The sequence below is a fragment of the Podarcis muralis genome, chromosome 18 (genome assembly GCF_964188315.1).
Source record: "Podarcis muralis chromosome 18, rPodMur119.hap1.1, whole genome shotgun sequence".
Classification (NCBI taxonomy): Eukaryota; Metazoa; Chordata; class Lepidosauria; order Squamata; family Lacertidae; genus Podarcis; species Podarcis muralis.
The window spans coordinates 4,093,149-4,120,589 of record NC_135672.1 but is presented as its reverse complement, the minus strand read 5'-3'; the positions used below and the strand labels follow the sequence as shown (position 1 = coordinate 4,120,589).

General features: G+C 50.3%; 1 protein-coding gene across 1 annotated transcript in view; it reads right to left on the bottom strand.

Moving 5' to 3' along the window:
- Positions 1–27,441, bottom strand: part of MYO1F (myosin IF) — a 58,505-nt gene that overhangs the window by 23,870 nt on the left and 7,194 nt on the right. The window contains exons 2-12 of the mRNA XM_028713905.2: positions 19,806–19,943; positions 14,638–14,727; positions 14,393–14,487; positions 8,059–8,146; positions 7,401–7,490; positions 6,929–7,060; positions 5,797–5,931; positions 5,082–5,214; positions 3,108–3,304; positions 1,392–1,472; positions 250–336 (exon numbers count right to left, since the gene is read on the bottom strand). Of these exons, the coding sequence (XP_028569738.2) occupies positions 250–336; positions 1,392–1,472; positions 3,108–3,304; positions 5,082–5,214; positions 5,797–5,931; positions 6,929–7,060; positions 7,401–7,490; positions 8,059–8,146; positions 14,393–14,487; positions 14,638–14,727; positions 19,806–19,943 (1,266 nt within the window). The remainder of the gene's footprint in view (positions 1–249; positions 337–1,391; positions 1,473–3,107; positions 3,305–5,081; positions 5,215–5,796; positions 5,932–6,928; positions 7,061–7,400; positions 7,491–8,058; positions 8,147–14,392; positions 14,488–14,637; positions 14,728–19,805; positions 19,944–27,441) is intronic.

Below are 27,441 nucleotides of genomic sequence, written 5' to 3'. Positions count from 1 at the left end.
ATTGGGCAGGCAAAACAGCAGGGTATGTTTATTCATTTCATTTAGACTCTGCATTTCTATATTAAAATACATTCAAGGTGGCATGCATAGATATCAGCAACAAACCGGTTAAAGGCGTTTAAATGTTTAATGACTTGTCTTTTGCAGGTGGGAAGAGCCAGAAGAAAATGCAAGGCAAGAGTATTGGGGTTCATATAAAGTGGTCTGGAGCATTGCATTCGCCCTTCTGAGCCCTGGCGTAGACCTCACCTGCTCTGCTTTCAGGGTCAGCTCGATGAAGATCTGCTGCAGCTTTTCATTCACAAAGTTGATGCAGAATTGCTCAAATCCATTTCTCTGATGGGAGGAGAGAGATTAAAAGGCATTACCTCTCTCGCCCTGACCTAGCCACTGTGATCCACGCGACGGTCACCTCCAGACTTGATTATTATAACTCCCTCTACGTGGGGCTGCCCTTGAGACTGACCCAGAAACTCCAGCGGGTGCAGAAGGCCACGGTGAGACGTCTTACAGGGTCCTTACCATGGGATCACATTAATCCAGTGCTTTACCAATTGCACTGGCTCCCAGTGGAGTAAAGGGTCAGGTTTAAGGTGCTGGTTTTGACCTTCAAAGCCCTTCATGGCCTAGGACCCTCATACCTACGGGACCGCCTCTCCTGGTATGTCCCACAAAGGACCTTATACTCTTCAAACAAAAACATCTTGGAGGCCCTGGGGCAGAGGGAGGTTAGGCTGGCCTCAACCAGAGCCAGGGCCTTTTCGGCTGTGGCTCCGATCTGGTGGAACGCTCTGTCACAAGAGACTAGGGCCCCGCGGGACTTGACATCTTTCCGCAGGGCCTGCAAGACAGAGCTGTTCCACCAGGCCTTTGGCCAAGGCACAGTCTGACCCCCTCCTTTGGTAATCCTCACAGAAATCTAGCCCAATGGTTCCCATTAATTTGATTTGAATTGATTTTAGAATGCTGTCATCATCATCATCATCACAGGGAACAGAGATATGCCCAGTTCAGGTCGCAAACTGTGGCGATCGGTGTATTGTGGTTTCTGGAGACGGCGAGAGAATTAAACCCCGGCATCTATCTTCTAAACCTGGGGTGGTTTTTCAAAGTGAGATCCGTGATCCCCTTGGGCGAAGCTTCCGGGGGCCACATTGCAGCGGTGGGCGGGGCCAGAGGTCAAAGTGGGCGGGGCAGTGCGTGCAAATGTCACTCCTGCACCCCCACACAGAGACACCCCTCTTGACCCTTCACCCCAGCAAGCGAGAGGCGTTATCAGAGTTCAAGGACCCATTTCCAGCTGCGTGAAAAGGCTCAAGGAGGTGTGGATCAGGGCCTTGAGAGGGGGTGTGGCTTGGGGGAGAGGGGGTGCTCTGAAGAAAGACACCTACCTGGAATATTTCAAACCCATAAATGTCCAGAACGCCAACGCTGTATTCCTCGTGCGGCTTCTGAATGGCTCTGTTGATGGACTTGAGGCAAAGGAGAGAGGACTGGTTACCATCCAAACATGGCGGAAGGATGACGACAAGTTTGCACAAATGCAGAGCGGACAACCGAGGAACCGGCAGCAAAGCAAGCTGCCATCTTGCCCAACCCGCTAATCCTAAAGGCAAAGGGTTGCTTCCAGCGAAGTTCCACTCAGAGTAAACCCATTGGACTTAATGTGCCCAAGTAAACCCTTTCCATGGATTTCAAGGGGGTCTCATGTAGGACCAATGGTGGATCCTGCCCAATAGTCCCCCCACCCCTCTATTTCAAAGAACCACAGAGCTGCTCTCCAATAACTCTCGTTTTTCCATGATCGGTTTTTAAAGGATCATAGAGCTGGAAGGAAGAAATGGGCCGCCATCTTGTTCCAACACTCTCAGGCTATTCCTCCCTTCCATGTTTGGTGTTCAAAGAACGACAGAGTTGGAAGCAAGAAACAGGCTGCTCTCCAAACAAGTCTCATCCTTCCATTAATGATTTTGAAAGAACCATAGAACTGGAAGTGATGGATGGCCCACTCTCACCCTTCCATATTTGCTTTCCAAGGTACCATAGAGTCAGAAGAGCAGTCTCACCCTTCTATATTTGATTATGACAGCTAATGGATTGAGGTTGAATCCTGACAAGACGGAAGTACTGTTCTTGGGGGACAGGGGGTGGGCTGGTGTGGAGGACTCCCTGGTCCTGAATGGGGCAACTGTGCCCTTGAAGGACCAGGTGTGCAGCCTGGGAGTCATTCTGGACTCACAGCTGTCCATGGAGGCGAAGGTCAATTCTGTGTCCAGGGCAGCTCCACCTGGTATGCAGGATGAGACCCTCCCTGCTCACAGACTGTCTTGCCAGAGTGGTACATGCTCTTGTTATCTCCCACTTGGACTACTGCAATGCGCTCTGTGTGGGGCTGTCTTTGAAGGTGACCCGGAAACTACAACTAATCCAGAATGTGGCAGCTAGACTGGTGACTGGGAGCAGCCACCAAGACCACACAACACCGGTCTTGAAAGACCTACATTGGCTCCCAGTACGTTTCCGAGCACAATTCAGAGGGTTGGTGCTGACCTTGAAAGCCCTAAATGGCCTCGGTCCAGTATACCTGAAGGAGCGTCTCCACCCCCATCGTTCTGCCCGGACACTGAGGTCCAGCTCCGAGGGCCTTCTGGCGGTTCCCTCCCTGCGAGAAGCCAAGTTACAGGGAACCAGGCAGAGGGCCTTCTCAGTGGTGGCACCCACCCTGTGGAACACCCTCCCATCAGATGTCAAAGAGATAAACAACTACCTGACATTTAGAAGACATTTGAAGACATCAGGGAAGTTTTTAATGTGTGACATTTTAATGTATTTTTAATCTTTGTTGGAAGCCGCCCAGAGTGGCTGGGGAAACTCAGCCAGATGGACGGGGTACAAATAATAAATTATTATTATTATTATTATTATTATTATTATTATTATTATTGAAAGAACCATCGAGTTGGAAGCTATGAAGGGGCTGCCATCTTGTCCCAACACTTTTGGGATCCAAAGAACCACAGAGTTGGAAGCAATAGACAAGACTCCCTGTTGCCGCAGTGGCCCCAGCCTCCCCTAACACCCTGGAGCAGGATGAGGCCCGTCCTCACCTCCACAAGGAAGTCAAAGACTCGGGAGTACAGCCCCTTGGCCAGGGCGTCGCGGGTGTAGGAAGCTTGCTCGACGTTGAGGGTCACGTTGATGGACTCCTTCTGGTTCCCCCACTTGCTGTCCATTTTCCGGCTGGTCAGCTTGTCGTTGAGCCGGTTCTTGTCGATCCCCAGGAGGTAGGCAGGAAAGGCCAGCACTGGGGTTGGGAGGGAGAGGCAGTTGAGCAACTCTAGAGGGGCCTGCGGAACTCATGGCCACCGCATAACCCTGAACTTCAGGGCTAGGGAATGATCTTCACAACAACCTTGTAGGGTAGTTTGGTTCGCACACCCTTGCTGCCTGACGAACATGGGGGCTGGTTGCCATCTTCCCTAAGCCTAACCCATGGGTAGGCAAAATCTGTGGGCCAGATCCGGCCCAATGGCCCAATGGCTTCTGGATCCGGCCCACAGATGGTCCAGGAATCGCCGCATGGATCGCTAGCGCGTGCGTTCTTTCCCTCTCCCTCTCCCTCCCTTGGCAGCGCTGGTGGCGCCTCCTCCCTCCCTCCCTCCTCCTGGCTTCTCCCTGCCCTGCCTAGAGGAGGAAGGGGGCTGGGCTTTGATGGTGCCAGCAGCAGCAGCAGCAGCGCTCGAGCGGCCGCCATTTTAAGCATCCCCTGCCGTTCGCAAGACACAGGTAAGCAGCAACCGGGGCTCATGGGACACTCCCAGATTTACAGAAGCCGTCCCGGTTCCTGATTGTTACTGTCATTAAAATTCCAGTTATGTCTTAAGGATGCCTCATATCTGTGATTAAAGGGGGGGGGGGTGAATGAAGGTTTTATGGTCTTGGGGGGTTCATACTGATGTAGATTTTGCTCTAGGACACGGGTAGGCAAACTAAGGCCCAGGGGCCGGATCCAGCCCACTCACCTTCTAAATCCAGCCCGTGGATGGTCCGGGAGTCAGCATGTTTTTACCTGAGTAGAATGTGTCCTTTTATTTAAAATGCATCTCTGGGTTATTTGTGGGGCATAGGAATTCGTTCATTTCCCCCCCCAAAATATAGTCCGGCCCCCCACAAGGTCTGAGGGACAGTGGACCGGGCCACGGATGAAAAGGTTTGCTGACCCCTGCTATCCTAATCTTCTTCTATCCATGGTAATCATTAATCAGTTTTAAAACATTTATCTCCGATACCTCTTGAAGGACACTTTGCATGAGAAAACCACATCCTACTCAGAACGTTTCCGAGCACAATTCAAAGTGTTGGTGCTGACCTTTAAAGCCCTAAACGGCCTCGGTCCAGTATACCTGAAGGAGCGTCTCCACCCCCATCGTTCTGCCCGGACACTGAGATCCAGCGCTGAGGGCCTTCGGCGATTCCCTTACTGCGAGAAGCCAAGTTACAGGGAACCAGGCAGAGGGCCTTCTCGGTGGTGGCGCCCTCCCTGTGGAACTCCCTCCCACCAGATGTCAAAGAGAACAACAACTATCAGGCTTTTAGAAGACATCTGAAGGCAGCCCTGTTTCGGGAAGCTTTTAATGTTTGATGTATTATAGTATTTTAATATTCTTTTGGAAGCCGCCCAGAGTGGCTGGGGAAGCCCAGCCAGATGGGCGCGGTATAAATAATAAATTATTATTATTATTATTATTATTATTATTATTATTACTCCCTCCCAGGCTAGGGCAAGTTTCTTACACACACACACACACACACACACACACACACACACACACACACACAGCCCCCTCCCCATTCTCCAGCTGTGAAGCAGGGCTGGTGAGGGTGTGGCTTAGATAAAAGGGGCATGGGGTGGAGTCCCGAAAAGCCATGTTTTCTCCCCCCCTGGGCTTGAGGTTCCCCAGGCCTTTTGCACCGCTTCATTTGGAGCAATATTTCATAGGGTCGTAGAATTGTAGCATTGGAGGGGACCCCAAGGGCCATCTAGTCCAGCCCCCCGCAATGCAGGTTGGCAAGCGACTCACAATCTGGGCTCTCCACCTGGGCGTAGTTGCCCTGCTCCTGGAATCCGATGTTGCCGAGGTGAAGGATGCCGGCTGTGATCTGTAGGATGAGTTGTTTGTCTTGGCCAGAGATCCCAATGACGTCCATGGCGTTCTGGGGTGATGTGGGGGGAAGCCCAGCAAACAGAGAGAGAGGGGGGGGGGAGGAAGTCCACGTTATAGCTGACTGCGAATAACAACCAGTGGTTAAAAAGGTAAAGGGACCCCTGACCATTAGGTCCAGTCACGGACGACTCTGGGGTTGCGGCGCTCATCTCGCTTTATTGGCCGAGGGAGCCGGCGTACAGCTTCCGGGTCATGTGGCCAGCAGGACTAAGCCGCTTCTGGCGAACCAGAGCAGCGCACGGAAACGCCGTTTACCTTCCCGCCGGAGTGGTACCTATTTATCTACTTGCACTTTGACGTGCTTTCGAACTGCTAGGTTGGCAGGAGCTGGGGTTGAGCAACGGGAGCTCACCCCGTCGCAGGGATTTGAACCGCCAACCTTCTGATCAGCTCTGTGGTTTAACCCACAGCGCCACCCGCGTCCCCAACAGCCAGTGGTTGCTGGTGCCCATTGGAGCTGATAGAGAGGCAGGGAGAGCATATAAGGGTGTTACAGATTTGGGAACCGTGGAAATTAATAAATGGCAGGGTTTTGATGATTCGGGATGCGAAGGGAAAAATATGACCACACCATTGTCTCGTGGAATTCGCTCCGGTCGTCCGTTCCGTCCACTTTGTACGTTTCTGACTGGGACAGGTAGTAGTAGTAATCTGGGCTCATGATCCCCAAATTGTGCTTCTGGTCTTGGGAGGCCCCCTCGATGAGCTGAAAAAAACGAGACACGTGGGGGAGAAAAAATATGCAACACAAACACAGATGGCAGGACTACCTAGATTTCTGCGGTGAGAGAATGTATGGAAGAGGCAATATTCTTTGTGCATGGTATAATGCTCAAGGTTTGGAAGTTGCACTTTTAACAGATCTTGGGCATGGGAAAGTGCTTGACCATGCCTACCTCTGGCCGGGCAGTCAGTGCACAGTGGTGCACGTGGTGAGCGCATCCCTGTGCCTCCTTGCACAAGTACTTTTCTTTAATTTCTCACTAGTTACAGGTAGGTAGCTGTGTTGGTCTGCCGTAGTCGAAACAAAATTAAAAAAAAATCCTTCCAGTAGCACCTTAGAAACCAACTAAGTTTGTTATTGGTATGAGCTTTCTTGTGGTATCTGAAGAAGTGTGCATGCACACGAAAGCTCATACTCATAACAAACTTAGTTGGTCTCTAAGGTGCTACTGGAAGGATTTTTTTTATCTAATTTCTTAGGTAAAGGTAAAGGGTAAAGGGACCCCTGACCATTAGGTCCAGTCGTGACCGACTCTGGGGTTGTGGCGCTCATCTCGCTTTATTGGCCGAGGGAGCCGGCGTACAGGTTCTGGGTCATGTGGCCAGCAGGACTAAGCCGCTTCTGGCGAACCAGAGCAGCGCACGGAAACGCCGTTTACCTTTCTGCCGGAGTGGTTCCTATTTATCCACTTGCACTTTGATGTGCTTTCGAACTGCTAGGTTGGCAGGAGCAGGGACCGAGCAACGGGAGCTCACCCCACCGTGGGGATTCGAACCGCCGACCTTCTGATCGGCAAGTCCTAGCCTCTTACAATAAAATTGCAAGGCTGTCACCATGCTGTACTTCACCTAGCCACCAGTAGGTGGCCACGGCCACTCCAGCATGGTTGCAGAACAGCAGGCAAGCAAGCAACAATACATTAGATGTGCTTCTTAGGCAGATACACATATAGACCCAGCCCTGCTTCGTCAGCTCCTACCTGGTAATAGATATGGAAGTTCCTCTCGCTTTCGTTCTGGCTCACCACACGGGATTTTTCCAGCAGGAAGTTGGAGATCTTCCCTCCATCGGGCTCCCCTCCACGACTGAACTGGATCTCAAAGTACTTCCCCTGGCAGGGCGAGACGGAGACACAGGTTCATACTGGATGTTCGCCCTACTCAGAGTAGCCCCACTGAAACCAACGGGCACGAGTCACCAAGGCCCATTTGTTTCAAGTGCCCTGTGAGTAGAACTTAGCAGGAGACAACCCACAGCACCGGAGGCAGGTCATTTTGCAAATCCAGTTTTTCAGTGTAGGAATCTCAATTAAAAAACCCCCCAGCATGTATTGTGGCTGCGTTTGGTCTCCTGCCTTGAGGTCCCCCATCCTGCCCTCTTGTCAGCAGCAGCAACCAAAACTGGAGGCTCCAAGCCTTCGCTCCCCAAACAACGACCCTGCAGAGACTTACGAATCGACTGGAGTTGTTGTTCCGGACAGTCTTGGCATTGCCAAACGCTTCCAGCAGAGGGTTGGACTGCAGAATGATATCTTTAATGTGCTGGAAGGAAAAGGAACCAACATCAGTGGAACTGAGCAAGAGAGAGCAAGGCGGAATGGAACTGAGATGCCCTAAACCCTCACAGCATTCCTGAATCTAGTTTCCCCCTCCTTTTGCAGAGTAAATAACTCTGAATTCAACCCAGGACCCTGACCTGGGGAACTCGGCCTGTACCAGTTCAGGGGCAAGGCGAATGTTCGGTCCAGGTTTGATTATTTATTTGTGTTTCATTAGCCTTGCCGGCTGGTGAGCAGAGGGTCTGATCCTGCAGGGCACTGCATCCCCAGCCGCTTCCCTGCGGGGAGCATACCAGCGAAGGAAGACCTGGCAGCTTCCCTGACCCATCTAACAGCCCCAGATTGCTCCGGAGACGGCCGGACTTCAGCAGGGGTGATCTAAGGCTGCTTTGAACCTCTCTCAACCCACAGCCAGATCCTAAATCGGCCCAAATCAGTTTGTCATCCAGCCAGATGTGGAGCCCAGACCTAGCCCATGGGACAGGAAGCAAGACTTCAGAACTGAAACGAAACACAGACTTGGGATAGGGTCAAAGGGCGAAACAACCTACCTGCACCTTTTCGCCACCTCCGGAAACTTTGGAAATGTACCCCATGATGTACTTGGCGGCCACCGTCTTCCCTGCACCGCTCTCGCCGCTGAAAGACACACGTCAAAATGTCAGAAGCTGCCTTGTATACAGAGTCAGACCAACATGGCCTACCTAGTTCAGCATTGTTGACAGCCGTCTGTCTCGAGAGACAGCGTGTTTTTTTGGGTGAAGTCAAACCGCTGCGTGAGCGGCACAGAAATGACCTCCCCGGGGCCCAGTGCGTCTGGAGGTCCTGCGCTGCCCAGATGACAAGACCCGCCTTTCAGCCTTGCTGGCGTCCAAAGGAAAGCAGAGCAAGATGTTTGGCACCATCTTTGGCATGCAGCGCACCCTCCAACCGCCAGGGCCGTCTTATCCTTAGAGGCTAGTGGCACGGGGCGCCAGGGCGCCAAGTTCTGGAGGGCGCCAGGGAAGAGGTGGAGGCTGGATGTGGCACCTCCTGGCATCAGCTCACTGCCCTCGCCTGCACCTGTCATGCCGCGCTGAAGCAGCGCTGTGCCCGGAGCCTTTGTCTGCCGTGGCCACCGCAGCACAAAGCGGCCAGCTGAGCTGGGAGGCGCCACGTCCAGCCTCCGCCTTTTCCCTGCCGGAGGAGCCGCCCTCCAGCCACTGCCCACATCCTCTAGCCCCACTGGCAGGCCCATCCTCCCTAAAAAATTCTGGGAAACGTAGGGAGCTTTGCACCAGGGCGCCAGATATGCTTAAGACAGCCCTGCCCGCCTTAGGGACTTCGCTCTGGATTTGTGTAGGGTTCACTCCTGAGCCCTTTCGTCTCCCAAATATATCCCGTAAGGCAGCAGAGATTTGAGACCCCTGTTTTCCTTCTCCTAGACAGGAGACAAGCCCCACCGGCCCCTCACTTCTGAAATAAAAAAATTAAGGTCTAATATATATAATAAATGTTCATAAATGTACCAAGCAAACACGTACATAAATATATAAACCACATGTCTGAAGCAGCACAGGAAAACAGCCCTGGAACCATTTTGACTCCCAAACTGACCAAATGTTTTCTCTGCAAAGTCAAATGGAAAAGCCTCCCCATTGTCTTTTCCTTCACAAATCCTGTCTTAAGGGTAGGTCTGTGTATGAATAGGGTGAGCCTGTGACCTGGCTCAGGAACGAAGTATTTGTCATTACAAAAGACTGGCCAGGCTCCCCAGGGTATCCAATCAAGTGAGCATTAACAGGTAACCTGCCAGACAGGAGGTAAACAACGCACTCAGATTTCTGTTGTAGACCGCCCTTTCTGTGATGTATGTATGATGTATGGAGGGGTGGTCTTGGACTCCAGGGCGGGCAATTTAAAATGTCTATATAAGCTCTGGCACACCTTTGTTCGGGGTCCTCCTCCTCCTCCTGCGTGTGAGGGGAACACCCTGTTGCAACAGATCAATAAAGATCAGGCTTACTAGCTGCTTTCTTTTCAATATTCTCTGTTTGGGGAGAACCTACAAAGGACTCTATAAGGGCTCTTGTGTCCCCCATAAGGGAATAAAGGCAGATTTTCGTTTATTACACTTCCCTCTACAGCACAGGCAGAAACTGCCTTCTTGACCATCGGGCCCACTCTTGGTCTCGTCCATTCCGTCCACTGCAGCCTGTCTTTACCTGGAGGGGAAGCCTCTAACTCACCGAAGGTTTGAGACCCTCCGGCTCCCCTCGAAGCCCAAGGTTTGGGAAATCACCAAAGTTAAGGGGACCCCAAAATGCCCTCTTTGGTTATTATGGGAAGCACCCCTTTGCCACATGAACTTGGCTTGCAATGCAAACCTTCTGCTAGAACGCCGCAGACTTCAATGGGGAAGTTGCTCAACATTTTGCAACAAATCTGTTGCAATGATCTCATCAGGGAAAAACAAACAAAACCCCCAAGGCCTAAATTTATACAGTATATATATTTTCCTTTTCCTTTTCCTTTAACAGCAGGCCTCTTCCTAAGTCACTGCAGCCGTGGTAAAAAAACACAACCCCACGCCTGCCCCCGGAGTTCTGCTTGAAGGGCAACGGCAGAACTTCTGCAAGAGGAAGAAGTGTGTATGTTTGTATGTACGGTATGTTAGTGTCTGCGTAAGCTTTGTGCTGAGTTTTGAGTTGCTCAATCATCCCAGATGGTCCACAGATGTCTCATCGGGGGGAGCTGAAGTGGTCTCCTGATTGCTGGATTTCTCTTTCTTGCCATTGGAATGAGACACCCATTTGAATTCAGAGAAGGTTGATAGACTGGGCAGATAAGCTCGTTCTTGGCAGGCAGAACTATGCCACTGTGATGACCATTTATAAAAAAAGAGGCTCAGGCGAGTCAGGAGTCCTCCTTCTATCTGCCAGAGCTGGGATGAGGAAACTGTGGTCCTCCAGTTATCACTCCCAGGTGGCTAATAATCAAAGATGTTGGGCGTTTTGACCCATAAAGCCCTAAACGGCTCAGGGCCGCAATATCTCAAGGACCGCCTCTCTCCATATGAACTGACCCAGACCCTGAGATCATCTTCTGAGGCCCTCCTTCGTGTGCCTCCTCCTTGAGAGGCCCGGAGGATGGCAACACAAGAACATGGCCTCTTCTGTGGTGGCTCCTCAATTGTGGGAAGCTCTCCCCAGGAAGGTTCACCTGGCGCCTTCATTATGCACAGATGTTCCCTGAGCTAAGAAGAAGCAAAATCTACAGCATGCAAGAGACGGGAGAACGCATCTATTCAGGAACAGGGAATGCCTCTTTTCAGAACAGAATAATGAAGGCGCCAGGTGGGCATCCTTTGGGAGAACATTCCACAAACGGGGAGCCACCACAGAAAAGGCCCTGTTCTTGTGTTGCCACCCTCCGGACCTCACATGGAGGAACCACACGAAAAAGGGCCTCAGAGGATGATCTCAGGGTCCGGGTCGATTTATATGGGGAGAGGCAGTCCTGGAGGGATTGCAATCCTGAGCTGTTTAAGGCTTTAGAGCAGGAGTCAGCAAACCTTTTCAGCCACTGTCCCTCAGACCTTGTGGTGGGCTGGACTATATTGTTTTTTTTTGGGGGGGGGGTGAACGAATTCCTATGCCCCACAAATTACCCAGAGATGCATTTTAAATAGCACATTCTACTCATGTAAAAACATGCTGATTCCTGGACCGTCCAGGGGCCGGATTGAGAAGGGGATTGGGCTGGATCTGGCCCCCGGGCCTTAGGTTGCCTACCCATGCTTTAGAGGACAAAAACAGCACTTTGGTTTGGGCCCGGAAACTGATTGGCAGTTGGACCAGAATATGCTCAACCTGTTTTGCCCCCATGAACAACCTGGACCCCGAATCTTGCGCTAGCTGGAGTTTCCTAACCGTCTTCAGTGGCAGCCCACGTATAACATGGAGCAGTAACCTCACCCCGAGGTGAGATTAGATCGCGGATAAAAACATGAGGAGTTTTTTCTCCCACTACCACATCCCCTGAAGCAAACCAGGGAAGCCCTGATGCGTCCAGGTTTCACCCTCATGACAACCCCAAAGCTGGGAGAGGCCGTGACGTGTGGGCAAGTGACCGAGTGGGGATTAAACCCCATGGTCTCTCTACCTTGACAGGACATCAGGCTTCCTAGATGCCAAGGACCCAGATCATGATTCAATATATAATGATTTATATACAGTGGATGCTCGGGTTGCGAACGTGATCCGTGCGGGAAGAACATTTGCAACCTGCAGCGCCGTGTCTGCACATGCACGGGTCGCAATTCGGTGCTTCTGCGCATGCGCAAAGCGCGATGTAGCACTTCTGCGCATGACAAAGCGCCGAAACCTGGAAGTAACCCGTTCCGGTACAGTCATACCTCAGTTACGTCCACTTCATGTTATGTTCTTTCAGGTTACGTCCCGGGTTTTGCCGCTCGCGCATGCGCAGAAGTGCAAAATGACATAACGCGCATGCGCAGAAGCGGCAAATCACAACCCGTGCGTGCGCGGATGCGCTGCTGCGGGTTCTGTTCTTTTCATGTTGCAAACGAGCCTCCGGAACGGATCCCGTTCACAACCAGAGGTACTACTGTACTTCCGGGTTTGGCGCGATGCGCAACCCGAAATCGCGCAACCCGAAGCATCTGTAACCCGAGGTACCACTGTATTTCAAAAGAGCTTAACACAACTTTTTCCACTTAACAATCAATTCACTTTGGACTTCCCCTCTGCCCTCCTCCACGCTTTCCCTAATTTTCCAAATAATAACGCCTGTTACAGTCCTTCTGTGCCTTATCTTCTCCACAATATTTTCAAATACAGGTTTTACACTAAGGCTACTTGCGCCTCAACACGTTTTACAGTATTTTTTTAAATGATGGAGTATGCTGAAATGGCAAAGCTAACTGGAAGACTTAGAGATAAGGAAAACAGAGACTTTAAAAAAGACTAGGAACCGTTTATGTTGTATTTACAGAAGCATTGTAAAGAATTGGACTCACTAGAAGGGTTTGAGTAGACACTTAAAGGTAAAAGTAAAGCTACCCCTGCCCGTACGGGCCAGTCGTGTCCAACTCTAGGGTTGTGCGCCCATCTCACTTAAGAGGCCGGGGGCCAGCGCTGTCCGGAGACACTTCCGGGTCACGTGGCCAGCGTGACGAAGCTGCTCTAGCGAGCCAGCACAGCACACGGAACGCCGTTTACCTTCCCGCTAGTAAGCGGTCCCTATTTATCTACTTGCACTTAAGGGTGCTTTTGAACTGCTAGGTGGGCAGGAGCTGGGACCGAAAGACGGGAGCTCACCCCGCCGCGGGGATTCGAACCGCCGACCATACAATTGGCAAGTCCTAGGCGCTGAGGTTTTAACCCACAGCGCCACCCGCGTCCCTTGAGTAGACACTTACAACTAACAAAACAAACATAGAGATCAAGATGTAATAACAGGGAAATAACAAAGTGTAGAAGGCAAATTGAAAACAATCATGGTGTAAAAATGCTAAGAATATAACCATATTCAACTTAAAGAATGCAATATTAAGGTATAATATTGCAGGACTTGACATCTTTCCGCAGGGCCTGCAAGACAGAGCTGTTCCGCCTGGCCTTTGGTTTGGACTCAGTCTGACCCTTATGTTTCCCTCCCCTTACGGTCTTGATCTATGGGCTACTTTTAAAATGAGGCTGCACTTTAAATTGCATTTTAACCTGTATTTTAAATTGGTTTTTTTCTTTTCCTGTTATGTTTTTACTCTAATTTTACTGGTTTTAGCCGCCTGAGCCTAGCTCTGGCCGGGGAGGGCAGGGTATAACTAAAATTTATTTATAACAATAATAATAAAATAAGCAGTAGAAGTTAATGTGTAAAGAACCAGAAGAGGAAGTTGAGGGAAGTTTGGGGGGGTTGGGAATTGTATTTCTTCTTCTTCTTGACATACCATATTTTTCGCCCTATAGGATGCACTTTTTCCCCTCCAAAAATGAAGGGGAAATCTGGGTGCGTCCTATGGGGCGAATGCAGGCTTTCGCTGAAGCTTGGAGAGCGAGAGGGGTCAATGCGCACCGACCCCTCTCGCTCTCCAGGCTTCAGGAAGACATCCGCAGCCTAGGCAGCCCTGAGGGAGGTCCCGCAGGGATGTCTAGGCTGCGGTTAGCAGCCTGCTTCCCGGAGCGTCGGGCGCCCTGAAAGCAGAGTGCCCGGTGCTTCGGGAACACATCCGCACCCTAGGCAGCCCTGCGGGAGTTACCACAGGGCTGTCTAGGCTGTGGATAGCAGCCTGCCGCCCGGCGTGACAGGCGCCCTCAAGCAGAGCACCCCTCGCACCGGGCGGACATCCGCAGCGTGTTGGAGCCCTGGGGAGTTCCCCGCAGGGCTCCCCACGCTGCGGATAGCAACCTGCCGCCCAGCGCGAGGGGCGCCCTGAAGCAGAGCGCCCCACGCACCGGACAGACATCGGCCAGCCCCACAAGCTCGGGGGACAGCAAGGAGGCGCAGCACCGCCATCCCGCTGTTCCTCGACCTGGTTCGGTTTCCCCGACCTGGTTTTGGGGGGGAAATAAAGGACAATTTTTTCCCCTTTATTTCCCCCCAAAAAAACTAGGTGCGTCCTATGGGACAGAGCATCCTATGGGACGAAAAATATGGTAGTGTTATTGTGATGAATATAAAATTGTAAAACTTAATAATATATATTTCTTTAAAGCAATATTTTTTAAAAAAATAGCCGACCAACCTTTTCCATGCTCCTTCAATCCTGCCTCCTAATTTCACTAGCTGGATTGCCCATTTGGCAGGTTCTGTCAATTTCAGCTGCAAATCCTCTTTAGCATGGATAGCGATTCCATCCTGTTTTACCCTCCGTTTCCTTACCTGATGATGACGCACTGGTTCTCCCCGTCAATGAGCATGTTTCGGTACATGTTGTCGGTCAAGGCGTAGATGTGGGGCGGGTTTTCGTACTGCGCCTAGGACAGAACACCAGAGAGGCGTGAATCTGGGGCTCCTGCTGTTGCCAGACCCAGGTCAGAGGGCAGGGAGGGGCTCGGCCACCTTAAGAAATTGGGGTGCCCACTGGCGGACCCCCGACCCCTTCTCCCAGCCCCACAACTCCTTACTGCTCCTTGGTAGAGTTCCACTTCCCGGTCCGTGAAATAGGGCATTTGCTTAAAGGGGTTGACAGAGATGAGGACAGGTCCAATATAGGTCTGAGAGCCATCTGTTAAGGAATAATCTGCCTGTCTGTCTGTCTCAATATATTTTGTCTCTCTCTATAGGTAAGCTATAGAGAAATATCAACAACCTCAGATATGCAGATGACACAACCTTGATGGCAGAAAGTGAGGAGGAATTAAAGAAACTCTTAATGAGGGTGAAAGAGGAGAGCGCAAAATATGGTCTGAAGCTCAGCATCAAAAAAACCAAGATCATGGCCACTGGTCCCATCACCTCCTGGCAAATAGAAGGGGAAGAAATGGAGGCAGTGAGAGATTTTACTTTCTTGGGCTCCATGATCACTGCAGATGGTGACAGCAGTCATGAAATTAAAAGACGCCTGCTTCTTGGGAGAAAAGCAATGACAAACCTAGACAGCATCTTAAAAAGTAGAGACATCACCTTGCCAACAAAGGTCCGTATAGTTAAAGCCATGGTTTTCCCAGTAGTGATGTATGGAAGTGAGAGCTGGACCATCAAGAAGGCTGATTGCCGAAGAATGGATGCTTTTGAATTCTGGTGCTGGAGGAGACTCTTGAGAGTCCCATGGACTGCAAGAAGATCCAACCTCTCCATTCGGAAGGAAATCAGCCCTGAGTGCTCACTGGAAGGACAGATCCTGAAGCTGAGGCTCCAAGACTTGGGCCACCTCATGAGAAGAGAAGACTCCCTGGAAAAGACCCTGATGTTGGGAAAGATGGAGGGCACAAGGAGAAGGGGACGACAGAGGACGAGATGATGGGACAGTGTTCTCGAAGCTACCAGCATGAGTTTGACCAAACTGCGGGAGGCAGTGGAAGACAGGAGTGCCTGGCGTGCTCTGGTCCAGGGGGTCACGAAGAGGCGGACATGACTAAACGACTAAACAACAACATAGGTAACCTTGGCTGAAATGCACCTCCCCATCCCAGCTTCAGAAGCCAGCATTCAAGCATGGACCTAAAACCTGGGGAAGATGTGGCTTTCTTGTTTTCTCCAGCTAGGGAGGGTAGGACTCGAACCTGTGGCTTCAGGTTACAAGTGTAATAAATGAAAATCTGCCCTTATTCCCTAATGGGGAACACAAGAGCCCTTCTAGAGTCCTTTGCAGGTTCTCCATCGGTTAGAGAAAATAACAGAGGCCAACCAGAGAATATTGAGAAGCAAAGCGACTCGCAAGCCTGATCTTTATTGAACTGTTGCAACTGGGTGCTCCCCTCACACGCAGGAGAAGGAGGAGGACCCAGAACCAAGGTGTGCCCGCCCTTATATAGACATTTTAAATTGCCCGCCCTGGAGTCCAAGACCACCCCCAGAAACATCATACCTACATCACAGAAAGGGCGGTCTACAACAGAAATATGAGTGCGTTGTTTACCACCTGTCTGGCAGGTTACCTGTTAATGCTCACTTGATTGGATACCCTGGGGAGCCTGGCCAGTCTTTTGTAATGACAAATACTTCGTTCCTGAGCCAGGTCACAGGCTCACCCTATTCATACACAGACATACCCTTAAGACAGGATTTGTGAAGGGAAAGACAATGGGGAGGCTTTTCCATTTTCCTTCGACTTTGCAGAGAAATATTTGAGGTCAATTTGGGAGGGACAAAATGGTTTCAGGACTTTTTCTGTGGGGTTTCAGACATGTGGTTTATATATGCAGTTATGAACACTCTCTCTCTCTCTCTCTCTCTCTATATATATATATATATCTCCTTAATTTTTTTTATTTCACAACAAAAGAGATTCCAACTTAAAATCAGGAAGAACATTCTGACAGTAAGAGCTGTTCAGCCATGGGATGGAAGGTGGCAGAGTCTCCTTCTTGGGACGTTTTAAAGCAGAGGTTGGGTGGCCCTGTGTCAGGGATGCTTTATCTGTGATTCACGCCTTGCGGGGGGTTGGACTAGATGACCATTGGAGTCCCTTCCAACTTTACGACTGTATGATTCTATGAAATCAGAAGCCGGGGTGGCTTCTGTAAATCCGGGACCATTCCTGGAAAATCAGGACACTTGGTGGGTTGATCCTTGCTGAATTCTGCAAGAAGCAGCTCCGGGACTAAGGAAGAGGAAGTTGACAGCTCCCAGGTTGGTTGTAAGTAGCACAGCAAGCAGGTGAGGGCCGGGTGATGGCTGACCGAGGCGAGAGAGGGGCAGTGCCCCATGGACCCCAAAGCGCCATGGCATGTACAACTGGCCCTATGCCTGCAAACTCGGTCGCCCTGCAAGCTAGAACCAGCCGGCCGTTCTCTCTGGCGCCATCTACTGTTGGGCTCCCAGGCTTCCACCCTCCCAGCAACCGCCACCACCAATTGCACTTGCAGCGTCTAGAGGCAGTGTCTAGGGTTCTGCCCTGCGTGGTCCAGGAGCATCCGAGGCGGACCCAGGTTTGGATCCAGCCCTCAGGGGGCGAACCTGACCTTTTAGCATCACCCTGGGCACCTGACTTATGTGGGTTGTGGCGATTCTGGATGACTCAGGCCACAGTACGGAAGTCCTTTTCGCAACGGCTGCTGTGGGCGGCGCTATTTTTAAGCAGGAAGATGAAAGCGAGACAACTTTTCAGTTTCGGTGTGTGTGCGTTTATCCCACATAGAGTCCTGTGACATTGACTAAGCCCATCTCCATCTTTCTTGCATGCTAATTCTTAGAACTTCTGTGGACCTTCAGATTACAGTGGTACCTTGGGTTAAGAACTTAATTCGTTCTGGAGGTCCGTTCTTAACCTGAAACCTGAAGCACCACTTTAGCTAATGGGGCCACCCGCTGCCGCCGCGCTGCCGCCACGTGATTTCTGTTCTCATCCTGAAGCAAAGTTCTTAACCCAAGGTACTATTTCTGGGTTAGCGGAGCCGCTTCTCAGAGCAGCACCAGGGGATTTCACAGAACTGTGGAGTTGGAAGGGACCCCTGGGGGTCATCTAGTCCAACCCCCCTATGCAAGAACTCACACTGGGAAAAGAGTCCCTCAATGGGAGAGAAATTGGCTAGTGGAGCAAAGAGGAGGCTTTCAGCGCTCTGCCGGGACTGCCAAATTTGGAGAGAGTGACGGGAGAGGAAGAGCAGGGGGAGGAACGTACTTGGCCACAAACCACAGGGACATCTGAACGGAAGTGACACAGGGGGACAGCAGCACAGGCAAGAGCAAAACTATAAATTTAAGAAGGATGTAGACAAAGGCTGCCTTGGAAATAACCTTCAAAGTCAACAGGTTACTTCCAAAGGTACCCAAACAGAGGAGAAAGGCAGCTATCTGCAGGCCCAGGTCCACTTGATATGCCCGGACCTGTCCAACATAAAAAAAATTCTTACTGATAACAAACGGGCTACTTCTGACCCTCGTGGAAAATTCTACACCTCAAGAAAGAGAGACATAGAGGCAAAAATGAACAACCTCCCCGAACCAGCTGATATAAATCATCCAGTACTCAGTAAGAAATCAAAAAAAGACGAAAACCTAAGCAAAGAAGAAGAAAAGCAAAAATATCAAAACGCTAAGGAAGTCAAAGATAGCCCACTGTGTCTGCAAAAAACAATGGCAGACACTTTACAACCTAATCTCATCATCCTCTAAAAGGTAAAGGTAAAGGGACCCCTGAGCATTAGGTCCAGTCGTGGCCGACTCTGGGGTTGCGGCGCTCATCTCTCTTTATTGGCCGAGGGAGCCGGCGTTCAGCTTCCGGGTCATGTGGCCAGCAGGACTGAGCCGCTTCTGGCGAACCAGAGCAGCGCACGGAAACGCCGTTTACCTTCCCGCCGGAGCGGTACCTATTTATCTACTTGCACTTTGGCCTGCTTTTGAACTGCTAGGTTGGCAGGAGCAGGGACCGAGTAATGGGAGCTGAACCTGTCACGGGGATTCGAACCGCCGACCTTCTGATTGGCAAGCCCTAGGCTCTGTGGTTTAACCCACAGCGCCACCCGCGTCCCTTCATCATCCTCTACACCTGGCTTAAACAAATTCACCTCAAGGGGCAGTAAAGGAAAAGGCGAAGTAGGAACAATCAAGGCAAAGCCCCAGTCTATATCTGAGAAGGAAACCTCGAACCAGAGCTCTGAAAGAAGCACAACAATGGAAGTAACTTCCCGGAACCCTGGAAGGATACCAATGGACAACACGGGTAGTAGAGAGGTGGTGACCCATAATATCAGTGGGAACATACTACAGGTCCGGCAAGTTTTGAGCCAGAAAAAAGGCTGGAGCTTGCTATTAATTCCCCAAAAACTTGTACTCACCAACTACCCAAAACCGACAGATTGCATAGAGCATCTCTTGAACATCTTAAATGACATACTGCCAAGTGTCGTAAAGCCAAGTGATATCGTTTCTATAGAGTATTTATACTATGATGGTCACTCGGTACGAGGAATGATCACCTTCCATGATCAAAATCTGGCCAAACTTATCCACAGAGCAAGACAACTACTCACAAAGGAAAGGATAGAAATACTAAGATTCTTCGAAAATAGGGTACCAAAGACCTCCCTCTTTGAGGCCAAGGGCGATCAGCCAATGGCAAATGAGGATCAGAAAAAGGATGTTGACAAGCTGGAAGAGGAGGGCGACCGAGATAATCAGGGGTCTGGAAACCAGGCGTGATGAGGAACGGTTGAAGGAGCTGGAAAAGAGGAGGCTGAGAGGAGATAGGAGAGCCACCTTCAAATATCTGAAGGGCTGCCACATGGAAGAGGGAGCCAGCTTGCTTTCTCCCGCTCTGGAGGGCAGGACTCGAACCCAAGACTTCCACTGACAAAGAAAGGCGATTGTGACTAAACATCACGTAGAACTTTCTGACTGCAAGAGCTGTTCGACCGTGGGATGGAAAGTGGCAGACTCTCCTTCCTTGGAAGTTTTGAAGCAGAGGTCGGGTGGCCTTCTGTCATGGATGCTTCAACTGCATTGCAGGGGGCTGGACTGGATGACCTTTGGGGGTCCCTCGCAACCCAACAATTCTATGATTCTAATTCACTGCCCGAAATGAAAACCTGGATCAGTCAGATGCCCCGACTCTGATCACAACGGGCGCACGTGGCACCAAACACCTAGAAGGGAACGCAAGAAAGAACGACGGAAAGGACGGAAAGGATACGAAGATATAGTCATCCATAAACCGCTTCTTCAGATTTTCGACGATGGCGTCTTCGTTGATCTTGCTGAGGAGGACCATGTCGTCTACCCCGCTCTGCTTGACATTGTGGCTTTGCCAATGGAACCGCTCTTTGCTGCCCTGGAAAGATTTGAGAGAGAGAGAGAAGAAAGCAGAGTCAGACCGGCAGAAGTGGATCAGGAGTTCAGATGGATGGATCTGGCCATTTACGCTTTCATTCAGCCTCTGATTCCACACTCACACACACCCCAGTTTCAACTATTTTGTTATTTATTACCATGGAATCGTAGAATCGTGGAGTTGGAAGGGGACCCCCGAAGGTCATCCATCCCAACCCCCCGCAATGCAGGAATCTCCGCTGAAGCTTCCAGGACAGACAATAATGCCACCCACCCTCTGCTTAAAAACCTCTAACCCTTTAAAAAACCCTTCATTGGAAGATCACGGGGCGGTCCGCAGCACAAAAACCGAAACGAGAACATAAAATACATAATAAGCAAAAACAAAAAAAAAGCAAAGCAACAAGCCCCCTCCCACAAACACAGACCCCCCCCAACATTCCTCAAGTGAAAATAAGGACATTTCTCACTCCCATCAAGTGACCCCCCCCCCCATTTTTGGCACACAACGCCCCCCCCCCCAGCAGAGCATTTCCACCACTTCACCAAAGGGACACGGCACACACAAACCCTGAGAAAACTCCTTAACCCCTATTTTATTTTTTCCATAGTAAGTTTTTATTAAATTCTCAAAAGTTTAACATATACACTTCAATACGTAATAAGTTTGTCTTTTTCCGACTTCCCACCCCTTTTCTCCCCCTCTGCTGTGCAATGCCTTCCAATTCTTATGCCGTCAACTTCAATCCTGCAATTCCTAATTCCTTCTGTTACTCATATTTCAAATCCCGCTTGCGAGTTCCATTCCTTTCTTTTCTTTTCTTTTCTATTCTATTCTATTCTATTTGGTATAAACACAAATCGATAAATAGATTTTAAAAAGGCACAAGATCAGACGTGGATGCACAAAGCATTTCTTAAGAGTAAAGGAAAGCAAGGCCCCCTATCCTCCGCTCCCCCTTTCTTCCAGCCCAGGTTGGCCTTGCCTGCACTTCAGGGCTAGCGCGTCACAGGGGCATGGCCTTGGTGGTGGCAGCCCCTCCTCTACCTGGCCAGTTCTGCAGCTGCCCGAGGAGACTGACAGCAGCAGCCGCCATGGAGAGGCCACGGGATGCTCCTTCGCAGCTGCCATAGGGCCATTCCGGGATCAAATCAGAAGCCGGAGTGGCTTTTGTAATTCCGGGACTGTCTGCAGACCCCACCAGGTGTCCCTCTTTTCCAGGGACGGTCCCGGATTTACAGAAGCCGTCCCGGTTTCCGATTTGGTAACGGAAATGTCCCGCTTTTCCTTAGGACCGTCCCTATTTTCATTGGATAAATGCTGGAGGGTAGGAGATCAACAACCTTTAGAAGACATTGAAGACAGCACCGGGTAGGGAAGTTTTTAAATGTTAAATGTTTTATTATGTTTTTATATATGTTAGAAGCTGCCCAGAGTGGCTGGGGAAACCCAGTCAGATGGGTAGGTATTATTATTATTATTATTATTATTATTATTATTATTATTAAACAGGATGTCTCTATTTTCATCGGAAAAAGGTTGGAAGGTATGTACAGTCCCTGGAACATCAGGACACTTGGAGGGTATGCAAACACAGCGGAAAGGCCCTGGATAGTTTTATCAGCCAAAGGCCTGGTTATAGAGAAATGTTTTTGCCTGGCGCCGAAATATACAGTGGACGCGAATGTGATCCGTGTGGAATGCACGTTCGCAACCCGCAGCATTTGCAACCCACTTCTGCGCATTTGCGCATTTTGCGATTGCCAAAACCCAGAATCATAGAATCATAGAGTTGGAAGAGACCACAAGGGCCATCGAGTCCAACCCCCTGCCAAGCAGGAAACACCATCAGAGCACTCCTGACATATGGTTGTCAAGCCTCTGCTTAAAGACCTCCAAAGAAGGAGACTCCACCACACGCCTTGGCAGCAAATTCCACTGTCGAACAGCTCTTACTGTCAGGAAGTTCTTCCTAATGTTTAGGTGGAATCTTCTTTCTTGGAGTTTGGATCCATTGCTCCGTGTCCGCTTCTCTGGAGCAGCAGAAAACAACCTTTCTCCCTCCTCTATGTGACATCCTTTTATATATTTGAACATGGCTATCATATCACCCCTTAACCTCCTCTTCTCCAGGCTAAACATGCCCAGCTCCCTTCGCCGTTCCTCATAAGGCATCGTTTCCAGGCCTTTGACCATTTTGGTTGCCCTCCTCTGGACACGTTCCAGTTTGTCAGTGTCCTTCTTGAACTGTGGTGCCCCGAACTGGACACAGGACTCCAGGTGAGGTCTGACCAGAGCAGAATACAGTGGCACTATTACTTCCCTTGATCTAGATGCTATACTCCTATTGATGCCGCCCAGAATTGCATTGGCTTTTTTAGCTGCCGCGTCACACTGTTGGCTCATGGCAAGTTTGTGGTCGACCAAGACTCCTAGATCCTTTTCACATGTAACCCATTCTGGTACTTCCAGGTTTCGGCAGTCTGCAACCCGAAAAAACACAACCTGAAGCAGACGCAACATGAGGTATGACTGTATGCCATGGGGGAGAGCATTGCAGCAACGGGGAGCCACCGCAGAAAAGGCCCTGTTCTTGTGTTGTCATCCTCCAGACCTCACGGAGAGAAGGCACACAAAGAAGGACCTCAGGGTCCGGGGCGGTTTATTTGGGGAGAGGCGGTCCTGGAGGTATTGCGGTGCTCCGTGCAGTGCGCTCGTTCCTCAACACGCATCTCTTGATCCTCCATTCGGACAAGCAAAAATTGCAGTCGGAGTTGAAGGGCATATTCTGCACGGGGAAAAACGCTCTCCAGGAGGGCGTGCAGAGCCAATGAGGGCCATGGCTTGGGACAAGGCTTGCGGGGAGTTCTGAGGGCCGGGCAGAGAGGTCCTAGGGGCCGCATTCGGTGTCTTCTCCACCCCCCCACTGTATTCACGGACAGAAGTATTTCCAAAGGGGAAGTTTTAACTGCTCTTACATGCTGCTGATTGCTTAAGAGGTGGTTTAGCTGCAGTGGGGCAATTTTGGAGATCTCGGCCTGTCGAGTCGTTCTGGTGCTTTTAAGACCGAGGGCTGAGATCCGAGAAAGTCAGGCTCAGAACAGACCCACTGGCTTCAATGGAACGAGGCAGGCCTGAAGATTTCAACAATCTATTAATAAATTAATTACCAAACAAACATTGTCCCCCCTTGCCTATTTAAGCATGTATTGTTGCTGGGCTGAAAATAAGATGGAGAACTTCCAGGGACAGGCTGAGACCAGAGAATTCGGGGCTATTTTCGATCGAGAGGGAGGCAGGAAGAATTCACCTCTACCTCCTACAGGATTCCCAGAACACAACTGCCCTCTGAAATCTGTGCGTCTCTGAGTTTTAGGACCCGGTTCTCCAGCCTCTCCCCTTCTGCAAGTGTGTTCAGCAATATGTATTGTTTTTTTGGGGTGGGGGTCGGTCTGGATGATGTCCCAGGTCCCTTCCAGTTCTTGAGATCCTATAACTGTTTTGGGTGGGATGCACAAATTTCTGTTTAGACCACCTTTTCTGTAATGTACCGTATTTTTCGCCCTATAGGACGCACTTTTCCCCCTCCAAAAATGAAGGGGAAATGTGTGTGCGTCCTATGGGGCGAATGCAGGCTTTCGCTGAAGCTTGGAGAGCGAGAGGGGTCGGTGCGCACCGACCCCTTCAGGAGAGCCCCACCGCCAGCCCCACAAGCTCGGGGGACAGCTGGGAGGCGGAACGCCGCCATCCCGCTGTCCCCTGACCTGCTTTGGAGGCTGGCAGCGGGGAGAAGCTTGCTCCTCCCGGCCGCCAGCCCCGCAAGCTCGGGGGACAGCAGGAGAGGCGCAGCGCACCATCCCGCTGTCCCCCGACCTGGTTTGAAGGCTGGCGGCGGGGAGAAGCCTGCTTCTCCCTGCCGCCAGCCCCACAAGCTCGGGGGACGCTTCCCGCCCCAGCCCCTCGCCTTTATTTCTCCCCACAAAAAACTAGGTGCGTCCTAAGGGCCGGTGCGCCTTATGGGGCGAAAAATACGGTAGGTATTATGTATCTGGGGGGTGGTCTTAGGTTACACCCCTTCTGTGATGTATGTATGGTGTTTCTGAGGGGTGGTCTTGATCTACAGGGTGGCAATTTCAAAAGTCTTTATAAGGGTATGCACACTATTTTTCTGGGTCCTCCTCCTTTCCTGCATGTAAGGGGAGCACCCTGTTGCAACAGATCAATAAAGATCAAGCTTACTAGCTGCTTTCCTTCTCAATATTCTCTGGTTGGCCTCTGTTATTCTCTCCTACCAATAGGGAACCCACTTAAGGACTCTATATGGGCTCTTGGATACCCTATAAGGGAAAAGGGCAATTTTTGTTTACAACACATGAGAGCAAGCTCTGCAGGGCTTTTCTGATTTCCATATATGCCTTGGGGGCGGGGGGGGGGGGGCAGAATGCACATAGGCCAATTTGCTGATGTTTAGGGATTTTTATAGAAAAAAGAATTTGCAAATGGGTGAGGAAATGCGGTGGGGTTGAGATGAAGAAAAAACAGGAAGCCGAGGGAAAGCGAAGTGAGGGCAGACCACCACAAATGGGCAGGGATTTCTGGAGATCCTCAGATCTGGCTGCTAAACTCAAAGGCCTCTCCTGCCTTCACTGAAACCCTCGTCTGCCCCCAAGGAATTTATTTTGGACGTAGTGATTCTTGATTTATTGTGGATTGCTAACTTGTTGATCAACCTCACTTGCAGATATTGGAAATCTTAGAATATTATACGTTCAGGAACTGATGAGCAGCTAGACAATGGTTCAGGCTAATAAACAACAACAAAATATTGCAATAAGGTTAATTGCAATTAGAAATAACTGGGAAAACAATGCAGCAACAAGATGAAACGATGGACACATCGAGAACGGAGTGCAGGGAACCAATTTTTGGAAAAGCTGTATGCAAATTGCTTTCATTTGTGGTTGATTTTCAATTTGGGGCAAAAAAAAAAAAGTGCAGGGGAGAAACCATAGTCTGCCCCGTTCTTGGTGTGGTCACTGTTTGCAAAAGCATCCACATCCTCCAGATCTTGTGCAGAACACAAGAAGGTCTCTTCCTCTGAGGTTTGGCTTCTGCGGCTTGGAGAGCTTCGGTTTAAAGGAAAGGGGAACTGAGGTAGCTGTGTCGTGAGTGTGTTTGTGTGTGTTGTGAAACCCGTCTCTGCGTTTCCCAGGACATGGTTTCGAAAAGGCGGCCAGAGAGAGGGGGCCCCACAATCAGCCCCAAAGCAGTGAGTTTCCCCCCCAACATGGCATGTCCTGCGGATCGCTAGGTCAGCGGAGGGTGTCTCCCGCTGCAACTCTGTATGAGTCTCCGTTCCAGGCCTGGCCTCCTTTGAATCAGCAAGCGCCACACCCCGGGCAAGACCGACGCTGCCCGTGGGTTTCCTGTGTCACACGCGAGCTTCAGAGGCAGCAAGGAGGCACACTTCCTGTGGTTGAAGTTAGAGGAGCGATCAAGGGCCTAGTTCTCAGCGAGGTGGCAAACTCGGCTCTGGGGAGTGCCGCTTCAGAGTGTTGCAGGAATTTATGTATAGGTTGGGGGGGTGTTGCCCCTTCAGCAGACATCATGCACATGCAGCCCACTATCAAAACCAGCACAATCGCTTTTGTGACTTTTGTGATTTGTCCCCACAAAACACTTCATCACGGTTTCTTCCTATCTATTCAAAGGGCCTCTGCTGCACGATACCAAATGTAAGAATTCACTGATCAATTTATCTGTGTTCTGGCTCACTGGGAAAACATCAGAAATTCATATAGACAGGTGAGCTCAGCTGCTCAGCAGCCCCTCTGCCTGAGTGATGATCCCTGGCCTCCTGATACCTGAGTGCCAGACAGGTAGCCATTCCAGAAATAACAAACCCAGATGAAGACAAAAGGGTGTGATGAACTTGGCTGGGAAACAGGGAAATGTAAAGATCTCTTTTGTTCCACTTGATGGGTGTTTGGTGGAGGGCAAGGGGAACCATGGGGCAGGGTCCAGGATGTTCAGATTCCTGCCACCAGACCTCCCCTTTCATGATGTAACCATGATGTATTAGTGATGTAGTTTGGGGGATGTAACATGGGGATTAGCAGCTAATAAAAGTTTGGGTTCTCTTTTGTTTGGGGCTTCCATCTTGTTCCACCTGGTGGCAGGTGGGAGTCCTGTCATGACAGTCTTCAATCAAGACCAAGCCGACTGGGCTGCTGTTTTGCTCTGGTATTCCTGGCTGGTCTCCTTGTTTTTTGCCCAAGGGAGCCCTCAGATTTCTCCGTTAACAAGAGGCAGAAGTGTCCCTATTTTCCAGGGACAGTCGTGCACTTACAGAAGCCGTTCCAATTTCTGATCTGATCCTGGAATGTCCTGCTTTTGCTTAGGACATCCCAGTACACATCAGAAATATCTGGCAGTGCATTCTTGAGCCTGTGACGGAGGGAGGTGGATAAAACGAAAGTTGGCATCCAAACCTCTGACCCAGCTCTCTCACAGAACCATAGAGTTGGACGGGACCCCAAGGGTCATCTAGCCCAACCCCCTGACATCCAGGGATCTTTTGCCCAACGTCGAACCCACAACCCTGAGAGTCTCATGCTCTACTGACTGAGCAGTAGGAAGCTCATATCAGCTGCATTGATTTATCTATTCATGTTTAGTTTTAAATGTATTAATGATTATTCTGGGCAACTTACAAACATTGCCTTCTGGGGGTGGGCGGGGCCAGAGGGAAAAGTGGGCGGAGCAAACAGAAACATTACAAGAATATTTTAGCTGGTGTCAAAAAAAGGGACAGGTGTCTGTTGTCAACAGGCGGGGAGTTCCAAAGATCGATTTCTTACAAATGAGGAATTGGTATTATGTGGCAGCTGTTGACAGGCCCAGTTCTGCAGATAGTAGAGGTCAAGGGTATGGCAATCCCACAGGTTAGGGGTGGCTTAGTTTTAGGGATGGACATGATCGATATTTCTTTCTCTGAGTTTCTTATCTGCCCAGATTTAAGTCCTCCACCTTTCTGCATTAATGTGGATCCTCGTGAAAATACCCGTGCAAATTCACCAGAGCTTTTGTGCCAATTTCTCCAAATATGCACATTTTCTGTAAGCCGTTTCCCCCTTGCTATTTCCACTATTATAGACATCTGTGTGCACACCCGTAATTATACAGATTTTGGGAGCTGGATCACCGCATCGCAAAATTCAGAAATGTGCAAATTTCGAAAGATCGCTGCAAATTTCGGTCTTGCAAAGTGTAGGTCTGCATTGAGCGAACCAAATTCCTCCTCTCCCTCTTTCCTCCTTTGGGTGCCCGTGCTCTTTTCAAGTCCTCATTTAAAAATGCACACATTTAAAAATACGAGCGCGAGAAGAGACGCTGGATCGGGGCCCCAAAAGGAAGCCCATAAGCAAGAGTGAGTTACACAGCTCCCCAAAGTAACCTCTCCAGATGATGTTTCCCCTCACCTACCCTCCTGCATTGA